This window comes from Nestor notabilis, unplaced genomic scaffold (genome assembly GCF_000696875.1).
Source record: "Nestor notabilis isolate BGI_N333 unplaced genomic scaffold, ASM69687v1 scaffold579, whole genome shotgun sequence".
NCBI lineage: Eukaryota > Metazoa > Chordata > Aves > Psittaciformes > Psittacidae > Nestor > Nestor notabilis.
This window is the reverse complement of record NW_009943871.1, coordinates 5,034-21,998: the sequence shown is the minus strand read 5'-3', so window position 1 is coordinate 21,998 and position 16,965 is coordinate 5,034. Positions and strand designations below refer to the sequence as shown.

At 41.5% G+C, this 16,965-nt stretch overlaps 1 protein-coding gene across 1 annotated transcript; it reads left to right on the top strand.

Annotated features, from left to right (window-relative positions):
* Positions 1-70: 70 nt before the first annotated feature.
* On the top strand, positions 71-8,529 carry TDP2 (tyrosyl-DNA phosphodiesterase 2). The gene is made up of 6 exons (XM_010022135.1): positions 71-75; positions 3,472-3,639; positions 4,991-5,082; positions 5,836-5,954; positions 6,338-6,508; positions 7,891-8,529. Exons 1-6 carry the CDS (start codon positions 71-73, stop codon positions 8,170-8,172), a joined length of 837 nt encoding a protein of 278 aa, XP_010020437.1. The 3' UTR covers positions 8,173-8,529.
* Positions 8,530-16,965: the final 8,436 nt, after the last annotated feature.

Below are 16,965 nucleotides of genomic sequence, written 5' to 3'. Positions count from 1 at the left end.
GGTCCGGGTCCTGCTCCCCGTGCTGGGGAGCAGCGCTTCTCTCTGCTCCTGGCCTCGCACCTCCGCTGACATGCGGTGAGGAAGGTAGTTTGTGCTCCTCGTACTGAAGTTTCTGCAGGAGTTCTCGTTGTTCCCCAAGGCTCCCCTCCTCCTGGGAGGCTGTCAGTACTTGCAGGGTGCGCTTTCCCTCAGTGGATGCTCCAGCAGATTTAACTGCGCACACATACATTTGTATATATGTAAACTGTGTGTACATGTCGTACACTATATGTAGTTGATAGGACAAGAGGTAATGGCCTCAAGCTGTGCCAGGAGAGGTTTAGACTGGATATAAGGAAAAACTTATTCACTGAAAGGGTAATCAGGCATTGGAACAGGCTGGCCAGGGAAGGGGTCCATCCCTGGAAGTGTTCAAAAACTGTGTAGATGAGGTCCCCAGTGACATGGTTTAGTGGTGGACTTGGCAGTCCTGGCATAAAGGTTGGACTTGATGATCTTAAAGGTCTTTTCCAACCTAGCTGATTCTGTGATTCTGTGTGCATTTATATTTCTATAAATAAAATTGACGTGTACATGCATACCTTGTTAAATGTACCCATGGAAGTTAGGATCTAAGATCTGTGCCTTGCACACACAGATGATCTCACAGCATACCCGTAGGGCATACCAAGAGTATTGAACTGCATGTGGAATTGACCTTTTACAGATCCCTGCCATACACAGTCCTGGGGGAAGCTTTTTTAATATGGATATATACGTTAGACTTGTGTGTTATATATGGAATCATGGAATGGGTTGGAAGGGACCTTAAAGATCATCTAGTTCCAACCCTTCTGGCATGGGAAGGGACACCTTCCACTAGACCCATCCAACCTGGCCTTGAACACTGCCAGAGATGGGTCATCCACAGCTTCTCTGGGCAACCTGTGCCAGTGCCTCACCACCCTCACAGTGAAGATTTTTTTCCTAGTATCTAATCTTAGTCTCCCCTCTGTCAGTTTAAATCCATTCCCCCTTGTCCTATCCCCACATACCTTTGTAAAGAGTCCCTCTCCAGGTTTCTTGCAGACCTCCTCTAGGTATTGGAAGACTGTTATAAGATCTCCCCTGAGCCTTCTCCAGGCTGAACAAGCCCAACTCTCTCAGCCTGTCTTCATAGCAGAGGTGCTCCAGCCCTCTGATCATCTTTGTGGCCTGACGAGTTCCACATCCCTCTTATGTTGGAAGCCCCAATACTGCAGGTGAGGTCTCACAAGAGCAGAGCAGAGGGGCAGGATCACCTCCTTCGACCTGCTGGTCACGCTTCTTTTGATGCAGCCCAGGATATGGTTGGTTTCTGGGCTGCAAGTGCACGCTGCTGGCTCATGATGAGCTTCTCATGAACCATCAACCCAAGTCCTTCTCCTCAGGGCTGCTCTCAGTCCAGCCTCCATCCAGTCTGTAGTTGTGCTTCGGATTGCCCTGACCTGGGTGCAGCACCTTGCACTTGGTCCTTGCAGGACCTTACACTATAAAGATCATAAGACCTCTTACGATCGTTATAATTATAAGCTGTATTTGATAACAGCATATTGGCTTTTGCTTGATATGTATGTATGGAAAAATACAAACTGACTGAACATTAACATTGGTCTCTAGGTAGTCCATGATGAGTTAGAATGTGTCTGTATCAAATTGGTAGCACCTTTTTCATTACTTGTCTCTGTCTCTTTGCTGTGGGTTCTGTCTTGAGCTGTTACATGGCAGGATGTGTTGGGAGGGAGGACTGTTTGGAGACATCCCAGTCGGGGGAAGATCACTGCAGACCACACAGACTTTTGTATTTCATCTCACAGTCCTTCAGGTTACAGTATAAATATAGAAAGTCGTCATGGAAATATTTGAGGCATATACCACATTATTTACCTACTTAAATATCCCTTAGCTTCCTCTTCTTTTTCTGCTTTCCTTTTTCTGTTCAGTTTAGATTACATGTGCATGGTAGCGGACTCTTAGGTTGTTTGTGCAGCACTAAGTACAAAACCAGTAATGTTCTAGGGAATAGATTTGGTTTGGTTCCAGGTCTTATTTTCATGTGTTGCATACAAATTCTATGTTTAAAGCCAAAATTCTGGTATCCCTACTTTGCCAAAATACAGGTTATCTAGTCTTAGCTATACTGTTTAATGTATTTTGTTACAGACTTTATCTTTACTCAAGGAATTTGCATTGGATCACTGTTGTGGTTTAATCCCAGTGAGCAACTCAGACCCACACAGCCACTTACTTCTCCTTGGTGGGATGGGGGAGAGAATCAGAAGGGTGAAAGTGAGAAAACTCATGGGTTGAGATAAAGACAGTTTAATAGGTAAAGAAAAAGCTGTAAGTGCAAGCAAAGCACAACAAGGAATTCATTCAAGCGCTTCCCATGGGCAGCCAGGTGTTCAGCCATCCCCAGGAAAGCTGGGCTTCATCATGTGTAATGGTTACTTGGGATGAGAAGCACCATAACCCTGAACGTTCTCCCTTCCTCTTCGTTTCCCCTTGCTTTTATTGCTGAGCACAGTATTGTATGTGTGGGATATCTCTTTGGTCAGTTGGGGTCAGCTGTCCTGGCTGTGTTTTCTCCCAGCCTCTTGTGCACGCCCAGCCTGCTTACTGGTGGGGCAGCAGGAGAAGCAGGGAAGGTCTTAATGCTGTGTACGCACTGATCGCAACAGCTAACACATCCCTGTGATATCAACACTTTTTTGGTCACAAGTCCAGAACACAGCATATGAGCTGCTGTGGAGAAGATTATTCCTGCCAAAACTAATACAGCCATGTGTTAGCAGGTAGAGTCTTGTTCTCTTCAGCAGTGCAGTCCCCAAATGTTCACTAGACTGGGCACTCAAACTTCGACACTATCTTTATCGAATCAACAGGGTAGATAGGGTCTGTGTTTTTGAGGTGGGATTTGGCATGAATATTCCCAAACAAAAGGACTATCAGTTTGTCACAATAAGTTACATGTATCTCCCCAGGGGTTTGGCAATTGAAAAGACTTGGCTGTACTACAAAGATGGGCACATAAAAGGAAGTCCTGGCTGCAGTCCTTCGTTGCTAGTATGCTGGGAAGTGCTTGAAAAAGTAATACTCGGCCTGTCTTTAGCATGAGGAAAGAGTTGAATTACTCAGGTGCTTTGGATTACGTTGGTGGCTGGCTGATTAACTTAAATCAGAATGGTAAATGTTATTTTGTGTGTATAAGGAGGAGGAAAACCCACTTCTCTTGTGTACTAAGCTCTGGATGACTGAGGTCTGTATGTTACTGTGCTTTTAAATTGTGTCAAGATCAATACACATTAACTTATTTGTTGGGAAAATTTTAATGGCCTCCTATGGGTGGGCTATTTAGATGGGTCTAAAACATTTTGCTTTAGAAGATAAGGGGGGTAATTACAGGAAGAATAGAATAATGCATGTTGTCAAACAAGTAAACTCTCTCTTTAGTATTGACCTCACAGCAGATGCAACTACTAGTGATGCCAGTATCAATAGTGCAGACTCAAGGAAACAAGAAGATGACAGCAGCTTCTCACTGATAACCTGGAACATTGATGGGTTGGATCTGGGAAATCTAAAAGAACGAGCTAGAGGAATCTGTTCTTACCTGGCACTGTAAGTATAGCTTCATCTCTGTATTGTTGTGTTCCTAGCTTTAAAGGAAAAAGCAAGCTTCTTGTTTTAGATATTTACAAATCTTCATGCCCAGATCATCTTAACGTTAGATACAACAATACAATTGCTTTATAAATCCTAAATAGCTGAATAAACATTGACATACTGGTTGGAAGAGATGTGAGCCTATGCAGCATCCCAAAGGTTAAATATTTTGCGGTGACTGTTTTAAAAAGCCTTTTTTATAATAATCAACATTGTTCAAGTTGTAGTCATGTATCGAGAGCATATTTCATACTTCCATCCTGTACATGAGAAGCATAATACTGCAAGAAACTTGTCTCATTCCAGTAGTTTTAATAACATCATGCTAGAGCAGACTGAAACAACAAAAAAGATTTTTTTGTTGAAATTTGAAAAGTGGGTCTCTTGCTGTACCTGTTACTTGTCTAGTAAAAAAGAAAATGTGCAAGTTAAGATAAAAGCAGTAGAATCTGTGATTATCTTTGATAGTTCCACCAGTGGAAACCTTCTGTGGATATATTTATGAGCAGTTTAACAATTACATTAATGGATTTATCTTAACACAGTAACTTTATCAGTGTAAATTAAATGATTTAAGTAATAATTTAAGTTCCTGTTAAACCAGCAGAAACCCCTTAACTAAATAAATTTTCACTTGATTTTGTTAACCTGGGGTGGCGTATTTTTTTTCTGTAAGTAAGGCCATAGGGTTGTCCTTTACCTGCTCACAGTAGGGCTGTTAGCAGTATAGCAAGTATAGGGACAGCTGTAAAGTCATATCTAAATCAGTATTTTCAGGACTGCTGCCCCACACAAGCTGTTACTGATTGAAAAACTCGTAAGAAATAAAAGAGCTCATCATTGACAAGACTGGAGAAAATGCATGGCAAGTTACCTGAGGGGATCTGTTGTAAGGGACTGAGGTGACAGCTGGAATCTCCTGGAGAACTTAGATGTTGCAGAATATGTTCCAAAGCTACTTTGCAGATCCTTAAGTTGAATTCCTTTTGTATGCCATGTATGAAACCTGTGCAAATGTTTGCAAGATCAAGGCGTAAGGAAGTAGTGCATTTTATTACAACATCAGTTCCATGTCAGTAATATTTTTTCCTTCCCTTTTAACAGTGGTGATGTATCTACATGCTACTAAATAAGATGGAGAGAGTTTTTGGTTTTGTTTTTTTTTTTTAAAAACCAGATCCATAAAGTATCTAAGAAGAGGAGGACAAAGTGCACCTGAACCCCCTGACCCTGTTCCATTTGACCTCGGAGTGTAACAGTACTGCCTTTCAGTAGTTAATTTAAAATCTCATCTTGCCAATTTCAGATACAGTCCAGATGTTGTGTTTTTACAAGAGGTTGTCCCACCACACCTCTGTCTTCTGCAGATGAAAGCAGGCAATTACACTATTATTCCAGGTAAGAAATAACCCTCAGTTTCAGACAGAAACCAGAAAAATTAGTTCGGTTTTATTCTGTCTCCTTTGCTAAAATCTCTGACCATTTACAGGTATGAAAAAGAATAAGATCAAGAAAGAAGCACTTAAATTACTTTCTGTATTTTGTTATCGGGATATAATGCAAATCATGCATGTGAAAAACTTGCTTGCCTGTTGGTTTGGAATCATAGAATGGATTGGGTTGGAAGGGACCTTAAAGATCATCTAGTTCCAACCCCCTGCCATGGGCAGGGACACCTTCCACTGGACCAGGTTACTGAAAGGCCTGTCCAACCTGGCCTTGAACACTGCAGGGTTGAGGCAGCCACAGCTCTAGGCAACTTGTGCCAGTGTCTCACCACCTTCATAGTAAAGATTTTTTTACTAATGTCTGATCTAAATCTCCCCTCTATCAGTTTAAAGCCATTCCCCCTTGTCTTGTCATTACATGCCCTTGTAAAAAGTCTCTCTCCAGATTTCTTTTTATTTTTTCTGCATTTTGAAAGACTGATAGTAAGGGTAGCAAAAAAATGTTCCATAGATAAATAATTTGTTAAATACTTGATTTTACAAAGTCTGAAAAATTCACACCCCTCTTGTGAAACTTCTAACTAATGACTTCGTACATCTTAATAGGATTCTCCTGGATCATGGCAGAAGGGTGTCTTTCAGAACCTTCTTTATGGCACAACAGAAGATATACTCGACCATGTCTTTCCTTGTTCCTCTTTAGGTAACATAGATGGCTATTTCACTGTCATAATGTTGAAGAAATCAAGAGTGAAGCTACTGAAACATGACATAATACCTTTTCCAACAACCTCTATGATGAGGAACCTTTTGGTTGTGCATGTGAGTGAGACAGTATGTACTTAACAGCTGCATTTCTGCCTTCAAAAGAAAAAAAAATGCCAGGAAAGGCTGAACTGGCTTCACTCTATGACAGTCTGGAAGAGCAGAAAAAACTTCCCCAAACATACAAACTCAGCTGCATTTGATACTAACAAACTTAAATCTTTTATGTAAGTTACTGGTCATACTTTGTTTTCAAGTCTCATAACCTCTGAAGACAAAACTAAAAGTCTGTTCTCCTCCTGTAAGCCACTTTTCTTCAAGGTAAAATTAACATTAACCAGGGTTCTGTCATTAAGTAATTGACTTCAACATTAGACTTTTGTCTTTGAACTTTTCATCATGGTGTGGATAGTAACATTGCCTTTTCATTTTGCACACAGGTGAGCATATCTGGTAATGAACTTTGCCTTATGACCTCTCATCTGGAGAGCACTAAAAATCACTCCATGGAGCGTATGAAGCAACTACAAATAGTGTTTAAAGAAATGCAGAAGGAGTCTGAGTCCACCACTGTTATATTTGGAGGGGATACAAACCTTAGAGACAGTGAGGTAAATAGAAATAAGCAATGTTGTTATTTTGAGAAGGTATTCTGACAAAATCTTCTCAGGCTTTGCTGTTGTCTTCATGAGAAATGACCTCTGGCAACAGAGATAAGAGACATTTATTCTTAAAAAGTGGAAGCATGAGTAAGTAGAAGCTGTGGCATTGCTATGCTGAGTTGAGGTAGTTGAGGGGATATACATGAGGAGCCCCAATAACAAAATGCTTTATTAGCAATATTTATATCTGAGAAGATGCAGGGATAGTTGATGAAGTTTCGACTTCAGAATCATCTATCCTGCCCCTCTACTCTGCTCTCGTGAGACCTCACTTGGAGTATTGTGTACAGTTCTGGTGTCCTCAACATAAAAATGACATGGAGCTGTTGGAGCAAGTCCAGAGGAGGGCCACAAGGATGATAAGGGGGCTGGAGCAACTCACGTGTGAAGACAGGCTGAGAAAGTTGGGGCTGTTCAGCCTGGAGAAGAGAAGGCTGCGTGGAGACCTCATAGCAGCCTTCCAGTATCTGAAGGGGGCCTACAAGGATGCTGGGGAGGGACTCTTCATTAGGGACTGTAGTGGTAGGACAAGGGGTAACGGGTTTAAACTTAAACAGGGGGAGTTTAGGTTAGATATAAGGAAGAAGTTCTTCACAGTGAGGGTGGTGAGGCGCTGGAATAGGTTGTCCCAGGAAGTTGTGAATACTCCAACCCTGTCAGTGTTCAAGGCCAGGTTGGACAGAGCCTTGGGCGACATAGTTTAGTGTGTGGTGTCCCTGCTCATGGCAGGGGGGGTGGAACTAGATGATCTTAAGGTCTTTTCCAACCCAAACCCTTCTATGATTCTATGTTGAGAACCTGATCTTTACTTGCTCAACTCTCCAATTCTCAGAAGGTTAATGCTTGTAGAGTCAATGAAAGAAGATGGGGCTCTGGAGAAATAGATCTCTGGAGTTCAGAATTAATCCCCCATCATCAAGACATGCAAAATCAGAAGTCTGTTTTGGCTGCTGATATTAAAAGTAAAATTTGTGCATTATTACTAAAAGGTCAGTGTTTCATCTTTCCCTGTCATAAAATTCCATTGCAGTGAACTGGAATGACATTGAGTCAGAGAACATGGTGTTGAACCCCGTATCTCAAAATTTTAGAGGTATTTTTTTAATGTGTATTTTGTAACATGTTTTGGATTTAGAAAGTCCTACAGGAATTGGTCGTGCTTTAGAGTATCCTGAGAAATACCACAATTTAGAAACATCTCCACTCTTTTCGTTTGCCACAACTTATGTTTTGCAGGAAAAGTGATGCTGTGACAACTCAGGTCTGTTTTTGAAGACATAATTTGTGAAATCAGTATCTTGTGTATTTCACCCCCTGCCTTCTACTTTCAGGTTGCTAAACTAGGGAACTTGCCTAACAACATTATGGATATCTGGGAGTTTTTGGGTAAACCTCAGCACTGCCGCTATACTTGGGACACCCACTCCAACACCAACCTGCACGCAGCGTACAAGTGCAAGATGAGGTTTGACCGCATCTACTTTCGGCCTGCAGCGGGAGGGGGACATATTATTCCACGCAGCATGGACTTAATTGGATTGGAAAAACTAGACTGTGGCAGATTCCCTAGTGATCACTGGGGTGTTCTGTGTAATTTTGATGTGATACTGTGAAAAAGAAAGAGGCTGGCATTGTTAGTTTTTAGGTGATTTGTTCTTGGGTTTACAAAATTTTACCATCTCAGTTTAAGTCGGGCATATTTAAATTTTCAACCCTAATGCATTCTCTGCTGTTGACTTCTGCTGGAACGGCTTCATTTCAAACCAGGGCTTCCTTTTCCTTGCTGTATGCATCTGTTCTCAAATCACGTTTTTAAATATTTATTTTTAATAATGTATGCAAATAAAAAACCGAATTCCAATTCTAAAATGGGAGGAAAAACCTGTAAACACCATTCATTAACATACTCGGTGGTTTAAAAGCCACTTTTATTTGGCATGTATTATAATCTCATAATAAACGCTGCTTTTCCTTATCTTTTTAAGAATACTTTTATTGTGTTTGTGTTGTTTCTTTTATAATCATTTCCATTGTCCTTTACAACCCTGTCTTGTGTAGGGTGCTTTGTATTAGCTTCTGAAGTTTGCGGTGTACATAGAACATTGCCCTTCCGTCAACACAGTAAAGTAGCCAAGGAAAGTATGACTAGATTTTCACAGAATAAGGTTTCTTAAGTAGGAATTAAACTAATATTGAACAGATTTAAGAACAATATAGGCAAAGTGGAAATTGCGCCCTTGGGATGGTATATACCTTACTTTTTATTAACCATTTATTAACCTGGGTATGAGTTGCAGATTAAAAAGCATTATCTTTCCAGAGAGCTTTTAGAAACAATGCTCTAGCAAACTGCTGTGTAAAGCTGAAAACCTGAGCAGCTCTAGGTCTCGCTGACTCTACACAGTTCTTTGAGTAAGAAAGTCTGTTTGATCTTTTGTAATCAGTCTCATAGACGCTGTCATTTTACAGATGTGCGAAGTACTAAGCTGATTTAGAAAGGTCTTTCTGTTGTGAAATTAATTGCAGTCATGGTGAGGAAGCACGGACAACTCAAGTCAATGATGCAGAGTGAACAGAGGCTGACCAGCCTAAATTACTTGTTGTTTGTCTTAAGCCCAGAGTTTACAAACAACTTTTTATTGTTGAACTTCTGTGGCAGGTTGGGCCCCAGCTGGTAGCCATGCTTCCACCCAGCTGCTGGTTCAGTATCCCTTTTACTGATGGTGAGATGGGAGGAGGAAATGGGAAAAACAGAAACAAGAAAGCTCATGGGCTGAGGTACAGACTGGGGAGATCACTTACCCTCATGGGCAAATCAGACTTGATTTTGGGAAATTAATTTATGGCCAAGTAATACATATATATATATATATATATGTTTAATTACCGATTCAGGTATTGGGAAGCAAGAAAATGAACATTAAAATACTGGGGGGGAAACACCTTTCCTCTACTCTTTTCCAGGCTCGATGTCACTCCGGGCTCCTCTCCTCCCCCTTCTTACTGCCACAGGTCGTTCTCTGTCCCTTCAGCAAAGTAAGGATTGGCAAGAGAGAAGGGTATGCTGGTTGGTGCACACAAATGTGCCTCTTGACTGTGCCCTGCCTTTCCCCTTTGCTCTGCTCTGGGGTGGGTCCTCCGCAGGCTCAGGCAGTATGTGCTCTGCCATGGAGGACCTCCTCCAACCTTGGTGTTCCCTCCTCCTCTGCCTGCCTAGCATTTTCTGCCCTGTCTTACATACGCTTTCTCTGAGGAGGCACCACCTTGACTGTGGGGCTCAGCTGTACCCTGTGGTGGGTCCACGTAAGCTGGCTGGAACTGTGTGTCTGCATCTGACCATCCTGCAGCCCCTCCTGACAGTGTCTGGGCACCTGCACCTATTGTAACTGAGAAATAAAAGCAAGCTGCTCACATAGGCAAACAGCAGAGGCAACCCCCTACAGCCCTACCTGCCCAGCAAAGAAAACTCCACTGATGCCCTTATTACTTTGCCTAACATGTCTGCCTTCATGCTCCAACCAGCTAAGAGCTGGGGAAGGAGGAATGTGTCCCGATGTTGCCCTTCCCACGTCTGTCTTGCACCCTGCAAACACAGCAAGTGGAGTTCAGTGCAATACATGGCAGCAGAAGACATGTTTATGGGTCCCTATCTTGAGAATAGAATAGAATTAGACTGGAATTAGACTAGAATTAGAAAAGAATAGAATAGACCATTTCAGTTGGAAGGTACCTACAACAATCACCTAGTCCAACTGACTGAGCGATTTAGGGGCAATCAAGTGCTAAAGCATGTTATTAAGGGCATTGTCCAAGTGCCTTAAACACTGGCAGGCGTGGGGCATCAACCACCTCTCTAGGAAGCAGGTTCTAGTGTTTGACCACCATCTCAGTGAAGAAATGCTTTCAAAAGTCCAGCCTAAACCTCCCCGCAATAGGATTCTGAATAGCCAGGATTCTGAACCAGCTCCTCCTTGTCCCAGGAATGGGGAGGCCTGTGGTAGGTGTGGTTTTCTGTTGATTCAACAGAAGGGCTGGGTGACCTTACTAAGCAAGCAAATAAACCTCAGGATGTTAATTCATCTCCACCAAAATCAGCTGGAGAGATCTCCAGTTCTGCTTTTGCTTCTTTAAACATCAAACACCAAATTCCTTTTGCTAAAGGTGAAAGAGGCTGGCCTGTTTTGGGGAGGATGTCCTGATTACTCTCAACATATCCCATTATTCTAGAATAATACAGCTTCAAAAACAAGGAGAGAGAAGTCACTGGTACTTTTTTTATTCATGTTGAGCATGTGATCTCTGTTTTTCTATTCCCAAATAAATAGTTCTATAAAAAAGTGAAAAATCTCTACAATGGCCAGGATTTTACTTCCAGGTTTAAAATGGGGCTGGCGCAGTCACTGCTTTTGACCTGCTGCGTGCTCCCTTCTTCCTCACCAAGAGCCTTCAAAGAAATATGAGGTTTGTTTTAACCACTTACATCTCCTACCCCTCCCTGGTAATTACAGCCAAAGGAGTTGTGGAGAAGGTGAAGGCAGGGCAATACGGTTTAACTTTCCTAAAAGCGTTGGAGGAGGGGAAAGCACAACAAACTCACAAGGCTGCTTTTGTTTATGTGGCTGCACCTTCTGGACTATTTTGGAATATATTAAAAAGACTGATTGCTGTTGTTCTTGAATAGGTTTTTAATTTGGGGAAGAAAGAACATAAAAAAGATTCAGAGCAGTGTGTGATTTATTTAGGTGGGTGCCTGAACTCCAGACCCCTCTCTAGCACTGACTTACTGATTGGCAGTTTTTCTTAATCTGGGAAATAGATAGTGAGTGGGTACATAATTTTTTTATTAGGAACAAGCAAAGACTTAGCAGTTTGTAAGGGCCAATTAATTTTTCTAATTACAAAAGGCCAGATGAAGACTATATTCAATGCAATTAGTGGTTAGTCATTCTTTCAGAATGAGGAGATCGCGTATACAGCCTTTAAAACTCTTCTTGAACTACAGAGAAAGTGATAATGTTAAATAAATTAAAGAAGATGTAAATGCTAAATGTTTTACTGACTATTGGATGTGAAGCAATACATCCTTAATTAATTACACTTTAAACCACTTAATAAGCATCCAAATTGCTGACAAGAGCAGTCAGAGCTCTAAAATGAATTTGCATCTTAATTTAATCAGTGATGTAAAAGGTAAAATGTCTGATGAATAGAGCAACTGAAACTTAAAGTTATAGAAACAACAAAGTTACACCTAGTGAAAGATTTCTTGGCCTAGAGGAACTGTAATTTGATTTGTTTTACTGATTCAGTAACATAAAATTATGGCATCTCTACATTCCAAAGGACTTATACACACATATGAGTGTGAGAAAATGCAATAATTGTTTCCTATTAATAATCAACGGCAACAACGGGCCCTGTGAAAATCAGGCACTATCAGAGGCATTATTTTATTAATACCTTGACTCAGGTATCAAGAGAAGCAATTTCTTCTGAGGATCCAGCCAGTCTTAAACATTTCTACATCAAAAGAGCTTGAACTTACTAGAAGAGTAGAGATACACATACAACAAAAATTATAAACATATAGGGATGCAAATAATAAAGAGATGGATTTAAAGAATGAAAAAAATTAGCAACAGGCAAGACCACAGTAACAGCAGATAACTATGTTATCATGAGTGAAAGTGTATACCTAAAGAATGTGTATGCTGTTGGTTGTAGGGAGTAATCTGAAACTGAAACTAACAAAAATGTGTTTTACAAAAGGGAAGTGCATAGAAGATTAAAGCTATAAAGATCACACATCATGTACAGACTTAGAAGTCAGTTTGATACAAGAACAGACAAGACATGTCCAAAATTAATCAAAATACAAACATGATAACCTGTATTTTGGCAACACTTACAAAGCCTATCATTATGTACAAAACGGAAATTGAGAGCAGTTACGCAGAGGCAGATGGGCTGTGTTTTGGTGGGCAAGTGGCATGATTTTCAGTTGCATCAGCTCAGCACGGTTGCAAAACTCTACAAAGGTGGTGTTATCACTTCTGCACATCTTGATGTGCTTTTACTCAGTGACAGCCAACCCAGTACGAAATCCTGCTGAAGATACAGTGCCTGTGAGTGCTGTCTTGAAATACCCGGCACAGGTAAACCCCACGCAGGGGTTACAAGGGGCCACTTGGTGGTGATGGTGATGGGGAATTGGTGGTGATGGGGGGGCTGCTTGTCAGGTATCCAGAGCACCACTGGCTGTGTGACAGTGAGCTAGCTGTCCTGGCTGATGACAGCTTCGCAGGGCTGGTTTCTGACCAACTGAATGCACGTACTGCAGAAAACAGCCGGAGGTAACCAAATCAGTATTTACCTAGTGACCACATTTGGAAGCTTTAGTGATCTTTAGATAGCTTATTACATCACACTCAGCCTATTATTTCATTGATGTTAAGCCTATCAGTTAATCAGTGTTATGAAAGGCAAGAATTGGCTCAGCAAGAAAATACCATTTAAGCCTCAACCATCTGCAGTAATCCTGTTTTCTTGGTCTGCTCCTCCATTTCATAGTGTTTTGCAGGCAGAGTAGGGAATAGGTACTGCTGCTAGGTTTCTGGAGGGGGAGCTGTTCGCTGGCACCTTTGTGTTTGCATGGGACTAGCCGCATCCTGGTTGTTCAATGGAGAAGGAAGTCCCTGTTCAAGAAAGTCCAGGGCACTGGACCAGCTATGTCCATGCAGAGAATGCAAACAGAGACAGTTGCTGCTTTCATCCTTTCCCCCTGCTTTCACTGAGATGGTGACAGGACGAGAAAAGGGCTTATCTCCCTAAGCCTGCACTGCACTGAGGAGCCTTTTGCATACTTGCACAGATGGTTCAAAAAGCACTAGCATTAAGTATACAAGTGCATAATCTTTCCTGCAGAAGAAATAATAACAATTAAAAAGTGAAGCTGTATCTGGTGCTTTTACAGTCAGTAAAATTAGGAACTCACAACCATGCAAAGCATAGGAGAACAATCATGTTCCCCCACTGGGTCTGTAAATAAGCACTGGGTCGGTGCTGACAGGAAGGCTGCAAGGCATGGAAAGATAGCCAGGCTTCCTCTCTCCACACACACTTCCTCTTCAAAGCCAAGCAGTCCTAGTCAGCATCAGAAAAAACTGTAACGTTCTCACTGGTCCTTTTGCATTGTTATTAGAATAATCAGATTACATCAAATAAGCAGACTTCATCCTCCATAAGTCTGGCCTAAACATGGAAATCACAGAAACTGAGGAACCAAAATCGGTACAAAAACATAGCATGGATAAAATATTAAAAAAAAAAAGCAATCAGACAATTCCTTTAGGCTCCTTCATATATATCCACAAACAACACAGTATTATAGTTCAGAGATTTGAATTCCTTGTGTTACAGAGCAAGTACATGAGTTACTGACTCCTTCTACCAAAGGAGATTTGAGTAGCTTGAGAAAATGTCATACAGACTATTGTTAAAAAAATTGGTAAGGTGGGAATCAGAAGGAAAGTAAAAAGAGGAGGTATAAACAGTCATATGCTGAAGAGATGACATTTTTGCATCTTTAGAACACCTTTTCTTTCAAGTCATCCTGTAGCACCTGCAAAATACCATTTCCCTGAGTCAATCATTGTCAATTTATTAAAGACTAAGCAAACTCAGCAACTTATGGGAGCAGCCATAAGGGAGACCTGGTTGTAAAGGGAAAAACGCAGAACAGAAGATGCCTGCTGAAATACTGACAGGAAAAATGCTTGCCAGCCTGGAAACCAGGAGTATCCTGGAGAAGCTCAGCTGGCATCTTTGAAGTGCAGCTGAATGCCAAGAAGCTGGACACAACCTGAGATACCATTGATAAACACAAAACTAAGGAGCTGTAACAGCAACTTACCATCTAGAAAGGTGAAAAATAGTCTGGAAAAGGGGGGAAACATCCTGAGAAGGTAGTAATTGGCAACTACTGTTGGCTGTTCTACCTGGAAGAAAAGGAAAGAAATTTGGAAAGATAAAAGCTGGTCTGAGAAAATAGAAATCATCATAATCTATTGTCTGCCCAAGGTGAAAAATGGCACTCATTGGCTGCTCCAGGTGGTGATACCCTATGCCCTCTTATGTCTCTGTAATATAAAAACTACTTATTTTTTACCCAAAATGGAGCCTGTCTTTCTGAGAACTTCCTGTGCACAAACCCTTTTCTGTGAGATCTCCTAGACAGATTGGACCCTTGCCGGGAATTCCTGGCTGGCTCCAGACTCTGCGATGGGATCATCATTGTAGTGAGACTCATATTTTATTGGTCACGCTCTGGGGCCCCTTCTGAGAGCGAGTGTAATTGAACCGACTTCTAGGAATCATTTGGTGAGTGTGGTACCAGTTACACTTTGAATATATCTGGGTATATATTGTTGCGTAGGTTAGGAGAATATGAACATCTTTGAACCATTTTTGCTAATAACTTTAATGAAATACCCACTGTTTATTACATGAATTACAGTATTTGTGTGTCCTGTGCTCATTCTGCCACAACAATGACATGCTTTGCTCCTAGGTCTGTGCTGATGTCCTCCATTATGCAGCTGTTTTGACAAGCAAGACAGACCACGGTGGCAAAAAATCCTGTTCCCTCCATTCATAGTAGTCAGCAGGGTGCAACATCTTGGGTGCTGTGCTCCTTATGCCAGGGCCTGCAAAGAGATTTTAAACCACAAAACAGCCAAATGCAGCCTGGGGAATTTGTGCCTGGGGTGTATCCTTGTCATAAATGAGCTCTGGTGTGTGTGGGTTCTGTACATGGCTTTGGAATTTGTCCTTTAACTGGCTTTTGGGTTTATCTTCAGAGTTCAGAGTGATAATATGAATACATTTAGAATTCTGTAGAAAGTGAACACTGCCAGGGTGCCCAAGATGAAATTCTGCAGTGCTTTTCATCCTCGAAGGGCAACATCTAAGATGGATTCACTGTCTTATTAAAACGAGCAGTTAGCTGCTGCTCTGTTAGCAGGGTAAGGTTTTCAGAGCCTAGCAGTAGCTGGAATTTGGCTGTGCTGGTGCTAAGGTTTTTGAAACATTTATTCAATAGGTTAGGCTGGTCTGACTCTTGGTTGTATTACATTCTCTAACTCTGCTATACCCTTTTTGAATGGGTAGTGTTAGTTAATGCAGTGGTGTAATGATACTCTCATTTTACTTCCACTCCTGCCCCAGTAAGTCCTAACATTTCTCTTTGTCTTTTTGACAAATGATGAGAATCAAACTGACTTTTTTTTTCCTAAGACCTAGCCATACTGACTCCCATATTGCCTTCCCTGCGGCTAAATTAGTTCTGCACTGCATAGATACTTATGTTTATGCTTCCATGGGGGTATTATTCTGTAACTTGTCTTTGTTTTGGCCTATCAGATAAAAGCTTATCTGATGGGCTGCAAAACAGGAACAAGTCAGGGAGGAAACTTCTTACTGGAGCAAATTTTCCATTGCACCTCAGCAGCTTTCACTTCTTCGCTGACTCCTGAGTGATGAAACTAGGAAAGAAATGAATTTTATGTTCCACACATTTCTCCTCTTCATCCAGCTACTTCTGTACAGAATTTCCACAGCTAAAGATCTTGTGCTTTTGAGGAAAGTCCTGCCTTTCTGACATCTCTTTTTTGGGATGCCCAGGAGCACAGGGAAAGGGTCAGATCTGTGAAAACTTGGGAAGCAGGTTTTGGATGAGGGTTGGAGAAATTCCCTTCTGCAAGCAACAGATCACAACTTGCCACTGCAAGGCTGTTGCCTTTCTACTGTTTGGAGAGCAGAAGAACCATTATTCTAATCTTTCCTTCTTTTACAGAAAAGCAACTGCTAAAGTAACAGGGATTATTCATACTTATGTGCAGTGTGTTTTCCACAGACCACCTGCTCCACTGATTTGCAGCCTGGTTAAACCTTACCCATTTATCTGAAAGTTCGGTCACATCTGGATGGGTTAGCTGGGCACTAGATATGCTCCATACTGTAGTCTTATCTGCTGTTACACAACATCCCAGGGAGAACATGCGCACTTAGAGAGGTGCAACATTTTTGGTTTCATTGCAAGGAAGGGGAGTTTATCAGAACTGTAAGGTCAGGCTGGCAAAGAAAAGAACTTTCTGTGGAAGGCTTCTCTGAATTCTTTGCATGGTTTCTTCCCTCCTGAGCATGAGGCAGGGGAAAAAAGGGACATTTTTTGTTATGCTTATTTGAAATCTAATTCACCTGGCCAAAAGATAGTCTGAATGACCTAATTCTCAATGCATTACAGGACCAAGGTGAGGTATGAATCTTTGAGGATACAATAATTCTGTTTCAATGGATCAGCTTCTCAGGCAGTATCTTTTGTTGAGAATTTTCACATAAGTAAACTA

Excerpts from the sequence above, each read along its gene's own strand:
- TDP2 (XM_010022135.1), top strand. Across the intron at positions 3,640-4,990 it reads ATCTGTTCTTACCTGGCACT|ATACAGTCCAGATGTTGTGT; the intron begins GTAAGTATAGCT and ends TGCCAATTTCAG. Across the intron at positions 5,083-5,835 it reads CAATTACACTATTATTCCAG|GTAACATAGATGGCTATTTC; the intron begins GTAAGAAATAAC and ends GTTCCTCTTTAG.